Genomic DNA, 21,815 nt, shown 5'->3' on the forward strand with positions numbered 1-21,815 from the left:
TTAAAACGGGACCCTATTACTAAGACTTCGCTGTCCGTCCGTCCGTCCGTCCGTCCGTCCGTCCGTCTGTCACCAGGCTGTATCTCACGAACCGTGATAGCTAGACAGTTGAATTTTTCACAGATGATATAACAACAAATACTAAAAACAGAATAAAATAAAGATTTAAGCGGGGCTCCCATACAGCAAACGTGATTTTTTACCAAAGTTAAGCAACGTCGGGCGTGGTCAGTACTTGGATGGGTGACCGTTTTCTTTTTGCATTTTTTTCCTTTTTATTTTTTTGCTTTATGGTATGGAACCCTTCGTGCGCGAGTCCGACTCGCACTTGCCCGGTTTTTCGAGTGGACTTAGGGCGAGTTGCACCAGCTATACTAGACAGACCGATCAACGTTACTCAGCAATAAACTATGAAACTTCCCATAAATAAAATTTAGCGAACGCTTTAACGGTGATTGGCGGTTTGGTCCAACTGACCTTTAATGGTTTTTTTTGAAGGCTAGAATTTTTAGTGTAGGAAGAAAAGTAACTATAGGTAGTCTTTTTCACTCGAAGGCTAGGCTGACTCATGTCAAAAAGTAATTACAGGGTTGTGACAATACAAATTAGAAAAGTTTTTTTACGATTCTCGATATATAGAGAATGCCTAAAGCCTATATTATCGATTCCATTGGTCAACACAATTACCAATTTTAAAGTAAACACAATTGGATGCGACTGAAACGATTTGATACGAGCAATCGGAAAATATCACTACTCATGACATTTCGTATAACTCGTAAGTTCGGTAGGTACGAAATCGTCACCTCTAGCTTTGAAGTCGGTCAGCACTCGTTCCTTAAGACGAAACAGGAGCTGAGTTTTAAATATTTTAGGTAAATAATTAAATATACCCGTCTCGCTAACGGAAGCGGCTCCTAAAACTAGTGCGATAAGGACAAGGCGAAAAATCCTGCGTAAAAATCTCAAAAATCGAGGTTACTCGACTGTTTCCTCCTCCAAAACTTAAGCAATCGTAACCAAATTTGAAAATCTAAATGATTATGAAATTATCTGTGTCGGACCGTTTTGCTTTTTTGGCTAATTTTATTGATATCAGTTTTGAATACTACGCCTCTCATTGCGGCATAGTCAATTAGGCCATTTTGGCCATTTTTGAAGGGCTCTAATGCCTTAAAAAATAAAAATATCAAAAAAAGCAAAACGTTCTGACACAGATATTGATAATATTAATCTGTGTTGAAAAAAACATTGCTCTAACATCAAAACCCACGGAGGAAACAGTCGAGTACGTTTGTATGGAGAAATGACCACTCCTGTTGGCTCTTAATAGGGATAAACTGTAGAGGGCAGTACAGGAGGCTCAGCCGGCCTAGCCAAGGTGACAATCTCTATCGCTTCGACAACGAAACGCTTTGTGTCTCTCTATCACTCTTTCATATTAGTGCGACAGTGACAGTTGCGTTTCGATCGCTACGAAGCGTGAGCGATTGACATGTTGGCTACGCGGCCTGTTTGCACGCAGATGTCAAGTTTATGCTTCCAATGCAGCTCACAAGATGGCAGAATATATAAAATGCATAAGCAGGAGTGCGAAACTCCTGACTTCGGTCACACTCGGCTCCGCTCGGCTCGGCTCAGCATTGCTCCTCCTCATTGAGCAATTATTAGGGTTGGCACCACTTGACTTCCTTTTGCGTGCACGACCACAGATAAGATAATCACTTGATTTTTGACAACCCTAAATAGTGTCATATATAAGAAAGGGCCAGCATGATTCGACCCTGAACCGCTGTCAAACTTCGTTTTAGTAGGAAGTTTCCTTTCTGTACGGTAGTACTATTAATTATTCTGTGGCATAAGAAAAAGTACGAGAACTGCAGTGGGCACTTGCTTTGGCGTGAAGTGTCAAGTTTCAGTTTCCGATTCAGGCCACAAGATGGCATACTCTCCAACGCGCACGGATATCATAACTCTCCAGAGGATTCAGGTAAGCTGTAGATCCAATTCGATCCCCAATTAAATACCGGCCCACGCTGTTAACTACTACATAAACTTTATTCCAACGGCATAAGATCCACCAATGGTCAGCAAGTTAAAACAACGGCATTAGCTGAACGAGCAATTAGCCGATCGGGGATTAAAGCGGCTAAAGGGGGCTAAAAGGGGGCTAAAGGGGGCTAAAAGATTCCGATACCGGCTTGCTGCAACGATGCACCTAAATTCATCGGAAAGTTCTTCGGGATCCACATTAGCATTTGGGGCCAAGAAAACGGAACGTAGGGGTGGCGGGTGTCGATAACTTGTTATCGATAAATACTTTTACTATAGTTCGTTTTTTTTAGCATTAGAAAGAACTCCACAGAAGCAAGGGTGCAGTTTTTATCAGGCTCTTTAATTGTTAATAATTATTGAATTATCTAATGTAGCATGGTCAATACATATAATTTACTTCAAATTATTACCGCTAAAAGCGCCGGATTTGGAACCACAAGCTTACTTCTGCGAAGTTCTTTCTAATGCTAAAAAAACGGACTGTAATAAGTTCTCTTTTACTTTCGCTCATAGGGATAAGTTCGCGATTGTACTACACCATTATATGTGTTATCTTCTATAACCAATATGATTACGGATAATTAAGTGTTTATTACTTAGGTACTTACTGTTGCATACTTATGTTAATAATACGAGTATAAAAATACTACAGTGAAAAGCAAGGTACAGTAACTACAGACTGTAGAATACTGACTGTGAAATACAGACAATTTCTGGTTTATGATAATTTCTGGTTTATTTAAATCGAAATAAAGGACGGTGCTTTTTGTATTACTTGCAGAAATTAATTTTAAATTGAGAATCGCTTACACAACACTGAATTATAAAAAAAGCTTCGCAAGATTAGTTTGTATTAGTATTTTTTTAATAATACAACTCGAAGGATTTCTAAACGAGCAAAATAAACCGACTTACAATACAATACAAGACCTACAATAAAAATACTCTTAATTTGCACACTTCAATAAAATAAAACAATACAAAAGAACAAAAATACAAACAAAGGTAAAGTACAGACGACTTATCATTTATTATTTTGGAAACAACAAAATTTCTATTTAATATCATAAATTATAAATCGATAACAAAATGCACGTAAACAAATTTTTATCTGAAATTGATTCACAAGCTTGTAATCAAAACCGCTTATCAAATAAAAATAGATGAGCCGAAATTGACAAATCAGTTCAAAACTGGTAGCCAATAGATGAAGGCCAAAATGAATAAAGTCCTATTGGTATTGTGTTTGGCCTTCTGTTCTGTTTTGGCCAAGAACGAAATTTATGATGGGTGAGTAGTTAAACAAAGAGAGATATCAATTTGGAAAAAAAAACATAAATTTTAGTGTCCGTCTAAAATCAAAACCTAACTTTGCAAAGATTTGGTAGTAACAAAATCTGGACTGCCACTTTGTGACGTAGTACATCTGTAATTTGATTGATGGTACACCTACACTCTGTCATTTGAGAAGATGGTGTAGACTTAACTTGGTCAGACTCTAAAGTGTTTTCATCTGGCGTAGGTAATATTTAACACATTCAAAACCACTAAGTGCTACGGGTTACGCTCGTAGCGCGTAGCCACGGTTTCGCCGTATGTAGCGCGTAGTCGCTACGAACAGTGTACCCGACAGACGGGTTCTTGGTGCTGAATGTGTTAAGTTTATATATGTTTTAAGTATTCTTTTTTGCAGTAATGTATCTGTTCTATTTTAAAATGTCACTAAACAGAACCTTTATCTGACTTTGATAGAATCAATGTTCTACCTACCCAAAAGAAAAGATCCAAATGTTGTAAGGAAGCCCCCAATAAGTATGTAAGGACCATTTTGCTCCACAAAACAGAGACTAACAAAAACCTTGGCCTCATGAATTGTATCAGAGCGACTATTTTGAATACTGAAGACGCTGGTTCGATCCCATGCCCAGGCACAGACCTTGGTCACTTCTACTTTAGTATATGACATTTATATCAATTTATAACATAAATATTCCAGCCACGCTCTCTATCAAATTGATCTTAAAACCGAAGAGCAAGGATCTTTCTTTGCCGAGTTGGAGCATCATCTGAATCTGGACGTCTGGACCCATGGTGGCCAGGGTAACCCTGCAACTGTTTTGGTACCGAAGGCAGCTCGGTCTCTGCTGCAGAACGCCTTAGAAGCTGCTGGAATTGGCTACAGACTTGTGGTAGAGAATGTTAAAGAGTAAGTAACTTGTCGCTTGTTATCTTAAAAAGATAGATCTTTAAACAGCAGAGCAAGGATCTTTTCTTGCCAAGTTGGAGCATCATCTGAACCTGGACGTCTGGGCCCATGGTGGCCAGGGTAACCCTGCGACCGTCCTGGTACCGAAGGCAGTTCGGTCTCTGCTGCAGGATGGCCTGGAAGCTGCTGGTATTGGCTACAGACTTGCGGTAGAAAATGTCAAAGAGTAAGTAACTTGTCGCTTGTTATCTTTATGAGATGGATCTTCACACAGCAGAGCAAGGATCTTTCCTTGCCGAGTTGAAGCATCGTCTGAACCTGGAAGTCTGGGCCCATGGTGGCCAGGGTAACCCTGCGACCGCCCTGGTACCGAAGGCAGTTTGGTCTCTGCTGCAGGATGGCCTGGAAGCTGCTGGAATTAGCTAAAGACTCGCGGTAGAAAATGTTAAAGAGTAAGTAACTTTATAAGAGTAGTAGGCATGTGTAAGAAATTGTATTAAGATGTGGTTATTCACTGTGTAATAAAGCAGGTAAAAAACAAAGTAATTGTATCTGTCAACTTAATACCTAATGATGATTATGACGAGCACGATTATAAAAAATAGGTATAATTAATCCGAGTAAATCGGTAATTTATCAGTTTAAAAATGGCGAATCATTTTGGAAACGATAAGATAATAAAGGTCACATTCCCATAATATTTATCTGCTATATGCATATTCTTCGTATTAAATACTTAAATGAAATAATATACCTACCTACTGCCATAAAAAATGGATACAGAGACTTTACATAAAATCTAACACAAAGTAAATACACTGATATAGGACAGCATCTATTAAGGTTCCCCCGGCCGCATGCTGGAACCATAATAGATGCTGGCAGCATTTCCCCGCTGCATAATTGCAATGTATGCGTGGAGACCAACCTCTTTAGAAACCTTCTTTGACTGCCTCTGCACCTGCAGCTGCACCGGATCTGTTAGATCTTCCATGGATATGGGAGGGGGCTAGGGTAGTGTCTACACAAGTGGCATCCCACACCAGCAGATATATAGAAATAGAATAGAATAAAAAATAATTCACGTTCATATCATTACCGTCACATTTTAATTAAAAGATGAATTATAGAAGCGAATAACATTATTTCAAACCTTTTACACTTTTACTTACAGGGAATTAGACTTGGAAGAGAAACTATTGTCTGAAGCGGCAGCTAAGAGCAACAGGACTAGTAGACTTGGCCTATCCTTTGACACAATCCACAGATATGCTGCTGTAAGTATTAAACACAGTAGTGATAGTGACATAAATAAAGAGGAATTGTTGTGCAGCTGTAGCTACCGTACTTTAACAAATATAGTTAAAAAATAATAAAATCTTGTCATTATTAATTTATTAACCGAGGAATCAAGATTTGAAGCAGAAAATTTAATGTTCACTTATCCATTGTCTTTTTAGCGAAATAACGACCTTTTAAGGTAGTACTTAGGTACTTTCATTTATGTAGGTACTTAATTTGTTTTTATTTTTAGGTTGACGCTTACCTAGTCGAGCTTGCAAGTAGGTATCCTAATCTCGTGACAGTGGTGTCTGCAGGAAGAAGCTTTGAGGGTCGTGATATCAAATATTTGAAGATCTCCACTACAAACTTCCAGGTAAATTGTTTTTATTCTTCTTCAATCGGTCCCTCAATGCTGAGGATTGTGATATCATGTACTTCTGTTGAATACCAGGTTCCTCCATAGACTTCTATTTATCTATTAGGCCAAATGTATGGCGATACTTTTAACTACTAACTAAATTTAACACATATCAGTGAAAGAAGAAGGATCAAAGTCAAATGGCGTTCTAAAAGTTTTAATCATCTGTCGAAAGATGGCAGTAAATTTACTGTAACTACAAAATTTAATTTGACAATACGCCTCTATTTAAATTCTCTTTGTAATTGATTTCGATTTTAGTTTTTGCGATCTTGTGCCAGGAAATGTCTTGCTGCGATTGGACTTTACAGCCATAGGAAAAGGTGTGGCACGCACATCCGATCTCTGACGGCGCAGGCCTTTTCTTCTTTATAAACTGTCGCTGCATTAATCATCTGTCAAGATGCTGTGGCCAATGATGATGTGCTATTTATTACAGGACCGTAGCAAACCCATAGTCTACATGCAATCTCTGCTCCATGCTCGTGAATGGGTCACACTGCCTGCTACTCTATACGCTATTGAGAAACTGGTGATTGACATTCAGGAGCAGGATCTTCTGCATAACATTGACTGGATTATCCTGCCTATCGCCAATCCTGATGGATATGAGTTTACCCATACGAGCGTTAGTATTGTCTTGTTATTCCAAAACCATTCATTTTCGTTAAAGACACAAGAAGCCATGGTGGCCTAGCGGTAAGAACTTGCTACTTGCAATCCGGAGGTCGTGGGTTCAAACCCCGGCTCGTTCCATTGAGTTTTTCGGAACTTATGTACAAAATATCGTTTGATATTTACCAGTCTGTATTCTGTGAAGGAAAACATCGTGAGGGAACCGAACTAATCCCAATAGGGCCTAGTTTACCCTCTGGGTTGGAAGATCAGATGGTAGTTGCTTTTGTAAAAGCTAGTGCCTACGTCAATTCCGGGGATTAGTTTCAAGCCGACTCCAGGCTCCCATGAGCCGTGGCAAAATGCTGGGACAACGTGAGGAAGATGATACATGAAAGTAAAATCGATAGCTCTTATTAGTTCTAAATGACCTGTATGCGCAAGATCACACTGATTAAATAAAAGCCTTCATCTATTGCCGATGATATTAAAGTAAAATTTTATGTTCTAGAATCGTTATTGGCGCAAGAACCGTGCAACCGGCTACATGATCGGAAACTGGTGCTCCGGTGTCGATCTGAACCGGAACTTCGGCTTCCAATGGTCCGAAGCATCCAGTGCCTCCGTATGCGCAGAAACTTTCCACGGCAGCAGCGCCTTCTCCGAACCTGAGGCGGCCATCATCAGGGATATTACTTTGGCTTATGGCGACAGGATTGAGCTGTTCTTAGACATCCATAGCTTTGGAAGCTGGATGCTGTATGGCTACGGTAACGGTCAACTGCCCCCGAATGGATTAATCATACATATGGTTGGCGTTAGGATGGCTCAAGCTATTGATGCCGTCAAATGGCCATCGAACAGAAACTACGTAGTTGGAAACAGTGCTTTACTCCTATATCCCGCTTCTGGTACTACTTCAGATTATGCCCAGTCTCTTGGCATTCCTCTAGCTTATACCTATGAGCTGCCAGCTTATCGGAATAATTACAATACGCTGAACGGTTTTCTGGTTGATCCTGATTTTATAGAGCAGGCTGGATTTGAGACTTGGCAGGGTATCAAGGAAGGAGCCAGATACGCGGCCGACAGTTATAGGGCGAGGTATAAGAAATAATTTATGTTATAATAAATGATGAAATTATTATTTTGTTTATTTATTCCTGCACATATGTACCACAACAATTCAGTCCTATTTACTTATTAACTAAGGTGTAAATGAGCGTTTTCCAAAAAAGAAACTATTTTACTATGAATCTCTATAGAGAAAAAAAAATAGAAAGCGAATCCTCAGAGAGGTCTACATCAGGGAGAGACAGATAGAGCTTAGCTTTGAAAGTGTTTTTTAGGGTTCCGTATACCCAAAAGGGTAATAAAAACGGGACTCCATTACTAAGACTCCACTGTCCATCTGTATGTCTGTCTATCTGTCACCAGGCTGTATCTCATGAATCGTGATTGCCCCTATAACATTAACAAATACTAAAAAGTACCTACGGAACCCTAGGTGGGCGAGTCCGACTCGCACTTGTCAGGTTTTATTTTAATACCTAACTAATCCGTTTGGTGTATAAATCATAAATCAAACTTCCAAGTTTGGATATATTTTGCAGCCGCGTTCTAGAAATGATTTTCATAATAACAATACAATAATTGGTTCCATAGATAACTAAGTATGTTCGAGTAGTATTAAGGCCAGCGCAAACCGGCGGAGCGCAGCGCAGATCACCGAGGAGCATTTACGCCGCACACCGGCGAGGTAAAATCCGCCGACACACCGCGAGCGCCCGCACAGCCCGGCGCTGGCGGTCGGCGCACCAGGGAGCACTTCGGTACAGGCCGGGGGATGCCGCGGCATGCCGCCGCGTGTACTCTATCACAAAGGATTAGTGACTAGTATGCACGAGTTCTCCCCCGTCGTCCCGGCGCTACTCCGGCTCACTCGGGAGGCCTCGGCGCATACCGCGGGATGCCGCGGCATGCCGTCGCCTACCGCCGCGGTATCCTCTGGCGTGCTCCTCGATGCCGCGGAGTAACCATCCTCCGTGATGCTCCGAGGTTGGTCTCTAAGCATTTAAATTTATACCTGAAGGTAATTGAAATAGGGAAGATCTGCGCTGCGCTCCGCCGGTTTGCGCAGGCCTTTAACCATAGAACGGTAGTTTATTTACCTTAAAAACTCACAGCCACTGACAATTAATAACGTGCCTGAATTCGAATCCAGCAAAACACAGGTAAGAAAAGACCATATTTTCCCATCTCGCCGAAAGAAAATTTATATCAGCCTTAGTTTACTCAAAGAACGCGAGTGTTAAGGTACCTCACAATAAATTCTTGTAACTCGAACCCAAATTATCGGAAAAACATTAAGAACGAAATTGGTGTATCGATCAGACATTTTTGTAGATAATAATTTGTTGTTACGGCTTTGATGTGATATCGCAAATATTGTGGATTTAAGGTAATTTGGTGAAAAATAGGAGTTTTGAACCGGCTGTAAAGCAGGAACGGCTATTGGTTTAAGGAATATAAGGGTAACATTCCATTTCTGACCGCAGCTGCACTACTAGCATACATAGCAAAGACATATGTAACTTCGTATAAGACGATTAAAGTCTAAGGAAAAAACGTGCCTCGGAAATCAAGAAAAAGTCATTCTCGAATAGATGCCGCACACACCTTTAGCCTATCCTCGGCTAGATGGCGTGACGACACCGTTTCATATTTAACAATTTTAACACATAGATATCAGTGAATGAACATGCATCAAAATAATAAAACTACGATACGCTAGGGAACGTTAACAATTGGCACTGAAAGTCGCATAGTCACTTTGCCACTAAATTGTTTTTTTTTGTCGTCTTATCCACAAAACCTTCTATTGTGAACGGGGTAAACTAAGCATGGTCTGACATGGTTTTGGCCGAATTTATCTTAAATTAGTTGTCATTGATTGGTATGTTTGATGATCGATGGATTCATTTAATAATAATTTGGCCAAGTCCGAGATAGCTCGAGGCATTTAGTGTTCCGTACGGCTACCATCAGTTTGGCATTGACATAAACGATATCGTGAACGTAATTTACTTCCTATAGGTATATCTCTTTCGCACTAATATGTCAGTACGAGCGAGATGCATAGAAAGTAAATTACGTTCACGCCCACGGTAGCGTTTATGTCAATGCCAAACTGATGGTAGCCGTACCGCTCGCATCGTTACATTTTACAGAGGTTGTTTGCCTGTTTTTAGGATACTGTATTCAACTACACACACAGAACAATAGTACAAAGTGTCTAAGTGCGAAGGCCGAAGGCCGAGCTTTAGCAAAATGTCATCGCTTTAGCACAGAGCTTTACAAGTGTCTAAATGTGAAGGCCAAAGGCCGACCTCCGCGTAGCCCGAAGGCCCGAAGCGTCCAGGATGTCAGTGCTTTAACACAGTACAATAGTACAAGTGTCTAAATGCGAAAGCCGAAGGCCGAGCTCCGCGTAGGGCCGAAGGCCCGAAGCGTCCAGGATTTTAGTACTTAAACACAGAACAATAGTATAAGTATCTAAATGCGAAGGCCGAAGGCCGAGCTCCGCGTAGGGCCGAAGGCCCGAAGCGTCCAGGCTGTCAGTTCTGTGTTTAACCACTGACATCTTGCAGGCGTCGGGCCTTCGGCCCTACGCGGAGCTCGGCCTCCGGCGTTCGCATTTAGACACTTGTATTAATTACTAGTGATGTACCGACTATTGATTTGGCCGACTAGCCGACTAATCGGCGCTCGGATGGCCGATTAGTCGGCTAGTCGGCCGGATCATTAGTTTCGTCTAAGTTCGGTTCAGATGCACTTAATAAAAAACCGTTTTACCCCTCTCTATTCGTCATATTATAAATATACATATAGTAACGCTGAAAAATGAACTGAATAAAAAATCCTAAGGCTATATATAATATGTACGACAAGCAAACAAGAAAGCGACCAAGCGGTCAATAATTCAAACAAAAGTTTTCGTAAGCACCCTAAATAGGAATGTGGGTAAAATAGGTGAAAAACTTATCGTAAATATTTGCTGTGTATTTCTTTTTGCCCTGTTTTTCTGTCATTTATAAAGTGCCGACCAATCGGCCATTTTTGCCGACTAGTCGCCGACTAATCGTCGACTACAAATGTGGCCGGATAGTCGGCTTTCCCGACTAGTCGGCGACTAGTCGGTACATCCCTATTAATTACCTGTGTTTAGAACTGACCTCCTGGATGCTTCGGGCTTTCGGCCCAATGCGACTTCAGCCTTTGGATCTTGCGACTTAGACACTTGTACTTAAAAATACTTGGAAAAGTTACGGGAGGCGCGCGTCTGTCGGACGCTTCGGATCTTCGAATCGCTCCTTCGGCCTTTGCATTTAGTTAGATATTTGTACTATTGCTTTGTGTTTGAATACCGAAGTCGAGCATCTCGCGAATGCATGTATTATAATAATTTAGAGTAAGGCCAAACGCGCACCACGATTTTTTGTCCTGCGATAATTTTGTCGCAGAAATGCAACGTATGTGTTCATATGTTAGTGCGCGCATATGCGACAAAAAAATTGCAGCGATATTAAAATTGTGATTTGTCACATTTTTCCGCGATTGTTCGCGACGCGATTGTCGCAAAGTGAATTGCAGCATGCGGAGTTGTATGGCCCCGCGAGCACTATGATAATAAAATCGCACCCCGGCCGGACCTCAGTCGGCAATGTCGGCATTTCGCTCTCCAAACCCCAACATCTCGGCACCTGCATCTCCAATGGAGTCTCAAAATGAGATGCTAGATGTCGACCATTTAATTATGGAAATAGACGGGGATCACCTTTGTGTTATAAATGCTCAAAGTCATACAGCAATCGCATATTAAAGACACGTTTCATGACAAGCGACTGGTCGACTTTTTCATTTTCATCGCAGTGCGCGCAGTGAATTTTCTGCGATATATTACAGCGCGATTCTAAAATCGTGTCGCAAAAATTAATATCGTGGTGCGCGCTTGGCCTATAATACCTTAAATGTATACTCCTTCAATTTGAATTTAGAACTCATTATTATTTTTTATTTGATTTTGTTTCTAGTTCTATGCCATATATATAGACTTTAATATTATTTAGAACTGCTAAAAAACAAGATCGGCTTACTTTAAATATTTCGTCAATTTTACCTTTGTTTCTAAAAACTGTGATATTTAACTGTCATATACTATTAATGTCTTCCAAAATTATTTTCTCGTAACAGGACTGAGGGGCTACCGCGAAAACCGAAATTCGCAATTTGCGGGGATCTTTCTCTTTTACTCCAATGAAGGCGTAATTAGAGTGACAGAGAAAAATGCTCGCAATTTGCGAACTTCTATTTTCGCGGTTATAGCCCTGAATCTTGTTGCTCACCGATCCGTTCAAAAATATACATAAGTACTGAATATAATTAATAGATATTATAATTATACAATTAATACAGAAATGTAATGGTACTTAATGAAAAGGAATATTGTGTATATTGTTTCGACGAATCAGATACTCTCAATAAAATCTATACATGAGGCCAAAGCTGTTCATAAATATTAAATGACTTTATTATCTCTATACGCCTTACTAACTCTATGTGTCCTATTGTGAAAAAAAAACACAACGACAGTCAAGAACGGAATTCTTAATTTGAATTTTTCCGATTTTTGAGATACGTAGTCCATTGCTTGGAAAGCCCGTTCGAAATTGAAACTTATTTGCAATATAATAAGGTCGTATTTTGTAGATCTCTTTCATACTTATAGTAGGCTATTGAGATAAAATTAAATATCCCACAAAAATAAGCAAGCAGAATTAAACTTTGTGTCAAAGACATAAGTCATAAATTTCAATGCCAACGTTTTAACTAAGGATGTTTCTCGCCTAATATGAATTGACCAGTGTAAGCATCAGTTAGCTAGCCCTAAGCAATCAAAGGTCAAGCTGCAGTTGAAAAACTAATAAAGATAAAGTTAAGCTGATAATTTTCCCGCCGTCTCCATGCTTCTTTAAGTTGGGTATTGACTGGTCAGCTGCCTGTTAGCTATAGTTTTCGCGAAAATCGCCAGGACAGAGGTGAAAATTTTTGTATGAAAACTTGCAACTTTAAATGCATTTTTTGACGAAACTATTGCAGTCTAAAATGAAGTCAAAATCAGTCCATCGACTCAATTTTTTGCAAGCTTTCTAATGGTACCCCACACGATTCTTACAAATGAAAAAAGTTTCAGCCTACCCCTCTCAACCCCCTAAATCTCCCCCTTTAATAAGAAATAAGCAGTTTTGACTTATTTACAATATGAGTGGTGGTAATTGCTATAACTGTTCCAAATTTTAGGTATCTATGTCAAACGGTCTCTGAGAAAAACGTATTTAACTGATTTGCAAGACCGAAGTGATCCCATAAGTGTTCCGTAAACAAAGTTTTGTACGGAACACTAAAAATCGATATATTAGTCAATCCATATGTGTCATTAATTAAGAGATAGCGATGCAAAGATCATGACGAATAGCCAGTTATCAACTACTTACGTTTACGTATTTTCCTGATTATAATCTGTGTAAGGATATCAGAATTGATTTCAGACGCTATTTCGTTGATTAGTTCTATATAATCCTAGCTACGTCATTCAATGATATTTGGAAACATTGTTTACCTACGTATTTCCCATTGCCATTTGCGCATTTGATGAAACTTTTGCTACTAGTGGAACTACATACCTACATGTCTACCTCGCAGGTACAAGGCATTACAGTCGGCCTGCAGTCTCTGATCCTATCGGGCAGCCTGCCGTCCTAGGTCAATAACGACTACACACTAAAGCGATTGTTGCCTGCCGGCAATGGCTTGCTGCCACCTCAGCGACTGCACACTAGCAGTTGAGAGTCCGCAGATCCCCCCCCCCCACTTTGTAGACCTTAAAATCAACCTGTCCGACCTCTACTTAAACCAGCGACCCGATTACACAAATCCTTAACAAATTATACACCTAAACCTTCCTCAAGAATCACTCTATTGATAAGTAAAAACCGCATGAAAATCCGTTCAGTAGTTTTTGAGTTCATCGCGACCAAACATACAACCAAACATACCATACACACAAACAGACAGACGCAGCGTGGGATTTAGATTTATACGGTGTAGTGATAATTCAAAGGATCAAAACAAAATGAATTAGCGAAACTCCCGCGAGCGAAGTCGCAGCCGCAATGACTAGTAAAATGTTATCAAATGAAAAAAGGATCCTATTCTACGTGCAAAAGACAGGGGAGTTGGTGAAGTGATTGCCTAATAGGTGGAGAACGGCTAGATAACGACCTAAGATTGTAAGCTTATCTATATCTTTCAACTTATCTCTCAAACTTTGCTAGTATATAGACCGCGATTCTCCTTTGTACACAGTCGACACAATGAGGTTACTGGCCGTGGTTCTGTTGTTCGCTTTGGCGTATGCCAAGCACGAGAAATATGAGGGGTAAGTAAACTTCTATTTCTTCTACTAATAAGAATTGCACACTTCTTCTGCTGATCCTGTCATATAAGTACCTAATTGACACAAAATCTGCTCAGTTATAAATTAAATTCACTTTTTTGTACAAGGTGGTATTGTTTTTCAAATATCTTTGTCTGAGTGTTTCAATGTCCAATCATAAGGCACCCAAAAAGAAGAACTTACTTGAAAGATATGAATGAACTACTGTAAAATCAGGTAACTATAGTTTTTAAGTACAACTATGGTCCAGTTTTTAACGTTGATTCTTAACGAGCCTTTATAATTTGTACTCGTTAGGTACATTTATTTTGGAGGTTAGATACACTAATGATCTTTCTATATTACCTATTTCAACATAATTTGAAAAATACTTATCCATATTTTACTGAAATTTGAATTCGTACCATAGTTGTAAGTTGTGGACTAAAGTTAGCAGACTTTACGGTACCTGAAATAATAACCTAACCAATTAGCAGATTATGTTATTAACTATCACTGATGAATCCTAATACCTTTCAATCACAGATGGAAGTCCTACTACGTGGGACCAGCGTCCGCTGAACAGCTGAAGGCCCTCGGACCTTTCCTCGACCAGTACTCCGTCGATGTCCTGAGTCACCCCATCGTCCAACGCGAGGGCGTTGTTCTGGTGGCTCCGAAACATCAGGCCGGCTTCACCAAGGCTTTAGAAGACTTGGCTATCGACTACAAGGTGCATGCTGAGAATGTTAAAGCGTAAGTAGTTTTAGGAATGTGGTCATATTTTTTTTAGTTAGCCTAGTTTAGTTCCTCCACTCAACCCTGTCGTTTGTACTTTCCCCCCAATTCGGATAAAATGCATCCAAGTCGTCCCGCCATCTTCTTTTCAGTCTGCCTAAACCCCGGCCTGCACCATCGATAGTGTTCCGGGTCCCACTTGGTAACCATTTTGGTTTACCTTTCAGGGTGCATGCGATGCGACAGACAAGTCCCGCCCAGTCCCACATATAAAGCGTTTTAATAAAGTAAGGTGATACTGTTGATATGATGGTAGGTGTCAAGAATTACCTTAAGTATCCAATGGCAATTGGCCAAACCACTGCATCATAAGTCGGGTCAGACCTACAATAAGAGAGTAATATTATCCTTCCCACATTTCCAGGGGCCATGATAATCGTTTTTCGATAAACGCCAATCGAAAAGTATGTCTGTATCGCGATAAATCGATAATAGATGCGCGGGGAACTCATCATATCCTTAGGTTCTTTAAGTTTCTAATGGCGTTATTTTTCAAGAATTTTTACTCGTCTATCCCCCAGTTTACGTAACGAATACGCGACAACGACAACACTTCGTTTGCAAGTTTAACTGGCGCGTGCTTAATTTTCACCTAAGATCGGGATGATCAAACTACACTATGGCTTTTCCACCGTTACCGATATCACCGACCTTATCAATTATGAGGACGTCAATGCGACAATCTCTTTAAATAAGTACACCATTAGACTGTATTCATCTAAATACTTACGAAGTGACAGACATCAATCTGCCATCCTACTTATACCTATCTCCTTAACCTTCTAGAGTCTTTGCGGAAAGAGAAGAGTCGTAGAATGTATTGGTTCCCTATATTTCACGAGTCTTCTCTTTCCGCACAGTATCTACTTGTAATATTATGTATAAACATGAAAGTCTGCTGTTGTTGTTGTTGTTGTGTAGTTGTGTGTTATAAACATGAAAGTGTTGTTGTGTTGAATATTTGGATGTTTAGATATAAATGGTTGTATGTTTGTTTTTTGCTCACGCAAAAATAGCTGAACTGGTTTGACTTATAGTTTATAACCTTTATTTCGAAGAATTTCTCAGAACTTTTTATCTTCAAAATCATCCCTATGGAGGATAATATAGGGGCCAAAAAATACTTGATTGGTAATACGTGACATTTTCATTAAATTCATCTAGATACAAGATAACACCGACGTCAAATGTTTACCTACTTGCATGTATCATGTATGTTATCGATGTTTTTAATTATCTTTTCGCTGTTATTAATGACGTTGGATGGATTTAAAACTAATCAACTTACTGATTAATTTATTGTTTCGTTTTGCATACTTTGGTTAAATATAATTTATCTACAGTATATGTTGAACTGAGTGTCTAGAATCTGCTTCTACCTTAGCGTGGTTTACGTGGGTAAAAGTTTACATCTACTCGTAGATCAGTAATAGTGACTTTAAGCAAACATCACAATAATAAGTTTTCAAAGAATTAGGCGTACCTACTATCTCTACTGTATGTATTTGCGATTGAAGCCACAACTTTTTACACGCTTTGAAATCTAGTTAGCATCATTCAATTACAATACTACACAAGACATAAGAAACAAATGATATACAACAATGATAACAAATCATATAATGACTATATATGAGACTGGCACAAGAAAGAAATGATTGGCGATTGCTCCACCGACAAGAGCAAAGCTCTTAAGTTATGATGATGATGATCATTCAATTAAATTTATTAATTTGCAGTGCCTTGGACTACGACGATACGCTGATTGCGGCTAAGAAGGCACGCGACTTCATGAGGAATGGCGGAAAAAATCTACCTTATGACAACTATCAGACTCTAGAAGCGGTACGTTCAAAATATAAATAATAACCTATTTGTAAGTACGTCTAAATAATAATGAAGACATAGAAAACAAACCGAAATCAAGGAAATACGAGATACGAGTACACTTTAGGTACTCAACTTAGAAAACGGGATTTTCGTATTAAAAGTCAGATTATTTATAAATCTAGAATAACTATTTTATTTTCGATGCAAATCAGTCTCATATAGTACCCTCTAATAAACCTTGTCGAAGTCAACCACACTTATAACTTCAAATAGGTATTCTGATTTTTAATCAATAACTCTTCAGTGAAAGAGAATCTCGTTGAAGGTTTTTTCATCGGTATTTTGCCTACTTCAAGTTTTTAAACAATCATTTAATTTACATTTCTTTGAAATAAATCTACATTTTTTTTCAGATCGACGCTTACGTCATTGACATCGCAGCTCGTTTCCCTGATACCGTCACCTTGGTCAACCCTGCAAATTCCTTCGAAGGCCGCCCCATCTACTACCTGAAGATTTCCACCACAAACTTCCAAGATGAGAGGAAACCCGTGATCTTCATTGATGGCGGTATCCATGCCAGGGAGTGGGTCTCCCCACCTTCAGTTACCTGGATGATTCATAAGTTGACTGAAGACGTGACTGAGCCTGATCTTCTGGAGAACTTTGACTGGATCATCTTGCCTGTGGTCAATCCTGACGGATATGCTTACACCTTCTCATCGGTAAGTGTAACTTAAATTAGTTCTTCATTTTGTTTGCTTAATTTTAGTGTTCCGTGCAAAACTTTATTCACGGAACACTTATGGGATCACTTTGGTCTTGTTTACTTTGACCTTAGTACGCGTAGTCTTCGACGATCATCATACATATAAGAGTGACATTCCATTTCCAACTGCAGCCGCAATACTGTTCATTTTACTATGGAAACGCGTCGCTGTCATTGTCAATTTCCATAGAAAATGAACAGTATTGCAGCTGCAGTTGGAAATGGAATGTCACTTTTAAGCATAATTCTGATCTGCAGTAAAATTATATTCTTTAAGCTTAATTTACTTTAAAAAATGAGCCCCTAATGGTGATATCTGTCGTTTCCAGGACCGTTTCTGGCGCAAAACTCGCTCAACTGACAGCCACGCCTGGAGCTTCTTATGTCCTGGAGTAGACGGCAACCGCAACTATGACTTCTTCTGGGGCACCGTTGGCACCAGCTCCTCACCTTGCGGAGACACATACGGCGGGAGCCACGCCTTCTCCGAGATCGAAACCAGAGTAGTCAGAGACCTGCTTCACGAATACCTTCACCGCATGGCTTTGTACTTGACCATGCATAGTTACGGTAGCATGATCCTCTACGGATGGGGTCATGATGGATCTCTATCTCCTAACGCTTTAGCTCTTCATACTGTTGGTGTCAATATGGCTACCGCTATCGATGGCCGTAAACTGCCTAACTTCCCTAACTATATCGTCGGCAACGCAGTCTTGGTGCTGTGGTATGGCGCGTCTGGTGCCTCTGAGGATTATGCGCATCTGATCGGTGTCCCGTTGTCTTACACTTATGAGCTGCCAGGTCTCCAGGGTGGTTTCGAAGGATTCCACTTGGATCCTATCTACATCGAGCAGGTCGCCCGCGAGACGTGGGAGGGTATTGTCGTGGGAGCCAGGAGAGCAGGAGAGTTGTTTAGATGAACGATTTTTTAATAAATATTTTTATGCTACTGAGTTTTGTATTATTTGGTTAAAATATATTTTTTGCAGTTTGTTTTTTATTTTTTGTGTCCATAGCAAAGAGTAAATTGATTAATGTTTTAGTTAAGCAATACTTTGTTTACCTACTAAATACTTAAACAAAAGTTTATAAGGAATTAAAAACTACTTAATAGAATAATCAATTACTTGGGTGGAGTCTGGGTTGAGTATTCGATAGCACAGTTGGTTGAAATCAATTTTTTTTTATATTTTTCGTTCTATTTAAGATTTTTTTTCTTAATAGTGGGTTTCTAAAAGTCTGTAAGCTGTGCATTAGATTTATGTGTTTAAAATATGCATACAAAATATTTATATAAACTGATTTATGACTCATATGGTTAATTTATATATTTCGAATCTCTAAATATTGCTTACGTAGACATAGCATGTCACATTATTTTGGGAATTAAAGTTTAATTGGCATAACATACCTTAAAAATAAGCTAATTATATATAGACCAAAAAACTAATTAAAACCAACAAAAATATATTAAACATTACTATCGATAGTTATAAAAACTATCGATAAGCCGATATCATCGACAGAAACCGATCCCATCCCTCGGCATTCTCGCAAACGCGAATAGAATACTCAGAATTGGAAATTGATCCCGCACTGAAAAGTTTCCGGTGACGAGGAAAATTCCAATTAAACCCATGCACCCAACCTAAGAATATGGAAATCCGTTAAGACACCAAACTTTAGTAATTAAAGGACGAGGTTTATTTAGGTATTTTCCCGGCTGCTTTGTTTAGTTTTCCCACAGAGAATAGATAGTAGAGAGGGCTATATTGTCATAGTAAATTATGTAGTCACAGTAAATTTACTGCCATCTACCGACACTTAATCGATAAGAGCATTTCTCAAATAGTTTGTACTTTCGATCACATCTTTGATTTTTATAAAAAATGGTATGCTGGTAAAGTACCTACATGAAGCTGAACAACTTTCACCATATTTCCCAAAAGTTTCTATGAAACATTCCTTTTTTGTTACCAGATTCCCTTACATATTTGGTAACAAAAAACCAAAAGGCTCGGGTAATACTAGTTATACCAAGGTAAACTTGAGTTTAATTATTAACCTTCTAACTTTACCCGTAACAGAATCGTTAAGAATCAAATAATTGGTAACGTCATTATATCCAATTTTTATTTATACAATCAATGAACGCTGATATTTTGATTTCAAATTATTGTAAAAGAAAATCTTTGATGAATGTTACATCCTGATTGCGGAGTTTCCAAATTGAATAAAAATGGAATTCTCATCTACAAGACGCTGTCTTTTAAGGCGAGGTATGTCTAAGCTGGTTTGTGGTATTTTCGATTCCTTTTTTTATAACCACTAAAGCAATGGTTTAACCTAACTTGCCTACTATTAGCTGGTACCTTATGAGTTACCAAAAGATGTGGTATAGTTTAGTAGTTTTTGCATACGCGTGTTATAAAAAAAGAGAAAAGAATTTTTGAATTAAATTTTTTTGTATACCTACTACACGTATCCAATATCGGATGTGAAAACGCTCTTACTTTAGTTTGCTAGCCGGCTATAATCCTTTACCAGAACGTCGGGGCCATCTAAACATTTTCCTTCCCAATACTGCAGTGTACTCTCAATTTAATGAGTGCAGCCATTCCGCTGATTGGGGCCTTATGATCACAGATTCATATCTCAAAGGGTTTCGGAGTAAAAGCGGCTTTTAGCCGAAATAAACTGGAATAAGCCGGTTTTCGGTGTTTCTTTAAGTCGAAATTCAGTGGAAAGCTGGATTTGGCTACTGGAGAATTTTAAAAATTAATCATGTTAATAATGTCAGTAAAATAGATAAACGTAAATCCTATCATTACCAATTTTGTCAGCTAACCATCCGTCATTCACCGTGAATAACCATTGCAACTGTGACAACGTCCCTAGCGACATCTACACTTTTAAGTTTTCATACCGCAACTTAACATATTACTTTTTTGGGAGATATTGTCTCCGACTTAGCTTCTTTCTTCGTCAAAACAATTTTCTAAACATATTTTCTCTGTGCTAGATTTTATATTTCCGAAAGGAAATAGAACTGTCTGGTCGATCAATTCCTTTTTCTAGGGCACAACACTGCAAAGAGTTTTCCATAACAGTAGGTATCCGTAATATTTTGCCAGACAGTGATAAACCACTCAAGAAACGGAATTAGATAAATATAACATTTAAAACTTTCGCGTTTGGAATACATATAAAGGGGCCCACTGATTAACAGTCCGCCGGCCGGTATCGGCCTGTCAGTTGTTCGGAACTGTCAAAATTTTATTCTAACTGACAGGCCGAGACCGTCCGGCGGACTGTTAATCAGTGGGCCCCTTTAGAATAGAACATACTTATTTCATTCCGGGACTATCGCGAATTTATTCTGTTACCTTTATTTCCGACGTTTCGACAACGAAATAAACGACGGAAATAAAGTAACAAAATAAATTATTGATAGACCCGGTATAATTATATTATTTTCTAATTTGAGAAAAATACTTGAAAAGACTCGCTACGGAAGCCATACCAACCATTAGAATCCTGATGGAGAAATGCCGGACTAACAGAGAGAACCTATACCTCACTTTCATAGACCTGGAAAAGGCATTTGACAGAGTCCCTCGGAAACTGGTGTGGCAAGCTATGCGAGCTCAAAACATACCTGAAACCTATGTCTCGCTAGTACGAGACATGTACCACAGCGTAACCACACAGATTAAGAGCCCAGCTGGTATAACCGACCCATTCCAGGTTAAAGTTGGCGTCCATCAGGGTTCGGCATTGAGTCCTCTGCTATTCAATTTGAGCATGGATTACATGACCAGAAGCCTTCAAGCACAAATACCTTGGTGTATGCTGTATGCGGACGATATCGTGCTTATAGCGAAAACGGCGGCTGAACTACAGAAAACCTTGGATATTTGGCTCAGGGAACTGGAGAGGCACGGGTTGCGAATCAGCCGTACAAAAACCGAATATATGGAGTGTGACCTGGGTGGAACAGAACAGCTTTGCTGCAACATAAACATTGAAAATACCGCAATACCCAGAGTCACTCGCTTCAAGTATCTCGGGTCGGTCCTGACAACGGATGCACGAGTCGATGAAGATGTAAGCCATAGGATCAACACAGCCTGGATGAAATGGCGATCATTATCTGGAGTACTTTGCGATACCAGAATGCCCATTAAAACAAAAGGCAAAATCTATAAGACTGCCGTAAGACCGGTCATGTTGTATGGTTCGGAGTGCTGGACTGCACTTAAGAAGCACGAACAACAAGTGCATACGGCAGAGATGAAGATGCTGAGATGGGCAGGTGGGGTAACACGCTTGGATAAAATCC

At 39.4% G+C, this 21,815-nt stretch overlaps 3 protein-coding genes across 3 annotated transcripts in view; all 3 read left to right on the forward strand.

Annotated features, from left to right (window-relative positions):
- Positions 1-21,815, forward strand: part of LOC134670651 (carboxypeptidase B-like) — a 150,100-nt gene that overhangs the window by 25,219 nt on the left and 103,066 nt on the right. The gene's annotated exons all lie outside the window — the stretch shown is intronic.
- On the forward strand, positions 3,240-7,702 carry LOC134670511 (carboxypeptidase B-like). The gene is made up of 6 exons (XM_063528325.1): positions 3,240-3,345; positions 4,052-4,261; positions 5,436-5,538; positions 5,796-5,918; positions 6,403-6,591; positions 7,090-7,702. Exons 1-6 carry the CDS (start codon positions 3,263-3,265, stop codon positions 7,693-7,695), a joined length of 1,314 nt encoding a protein of 437 aa, XP_063384395.1. The 5' UTR covers positions 3,240-3,262; the 3' UTR covers positions 7,696-7,702.
- On the forward strand, positions 13,983-18,421 carry LOC134670629 (carboxypeptidase B-like). The gene is made up of 5 exons (XM_063528430.1): positions 13,983-14,076; positions 14,620-14,829; positions 16,611-16,716; positions 17,115-17,426; positions 17,800-18,421. Exons 1-5 carry the CDS (start codon positions 14,012-14,014, stop codon positions 18,391-18,393), a joined length of 1,287 nt encoding a protein of 428 aa, XP_063384500.1. The 5' UTR covers positions 13,983-14,011; the 3' UTR covers positions 18,394-18,421.

The sequence above is a fragment of the Cydia fagiglandana genome, chromosome 14 (genome assembly GCF_963556715.1).
Source record: "Cydia fagiglandana chromosome 14, ilCydFagi1.1, whole genome shotgun sequence".
Taxonomy (NCBI): domain Eukaryota; kingdom Metazoa; phylum Arthropoda; class Insecta; order Lepidoptera; family Tortricidae; genus Cydia; species Cydia fagiglandana.

Coding starts and splice junctions, on each gene's coding strand:
- LOC134670511 (XM_063528325.1), top strand. CDS start 3,263: ATGAAGGCCAAAATGAATAAAGTCCTATTGGTATTGTGTTTGGCCTTC. Junction 5,539..5,795: donor CAATCCACAGATATGCTGCT/GTAAGTATTAAA, acceptor TTTTATTTTTAG/GTTGACGCTTACCTAGTCGA. Junction 6,592..7,089: donor ATGAGTTTACCCATACGAGC/GTTAGTATTGTC, acceptor TTTATGTTCTAG/AATCGTTATTGGCGCAAGAA.
- LOC134670629 (XM_063528430.1), top strand. CDS start 14,012: ATGAGGTTACTGGCCGTGGTTCTGTTGTTCGCTTTGGCGTATGCCAAG. Junction 14,077..14,619: donor AAGCACGAGAAATATGAGGG/GTAAGTAAACTT, acceptor TTTCAATCACAG/ATGGAAGTCCTACTACGTGG. Junction 16,717..17,114: donor ACTATCAGACTCTAGAAGCG/GTACGTTCAAAA, acceptor ATTTTTTTTCAG/ATCGACGCTTACGTCATTGA.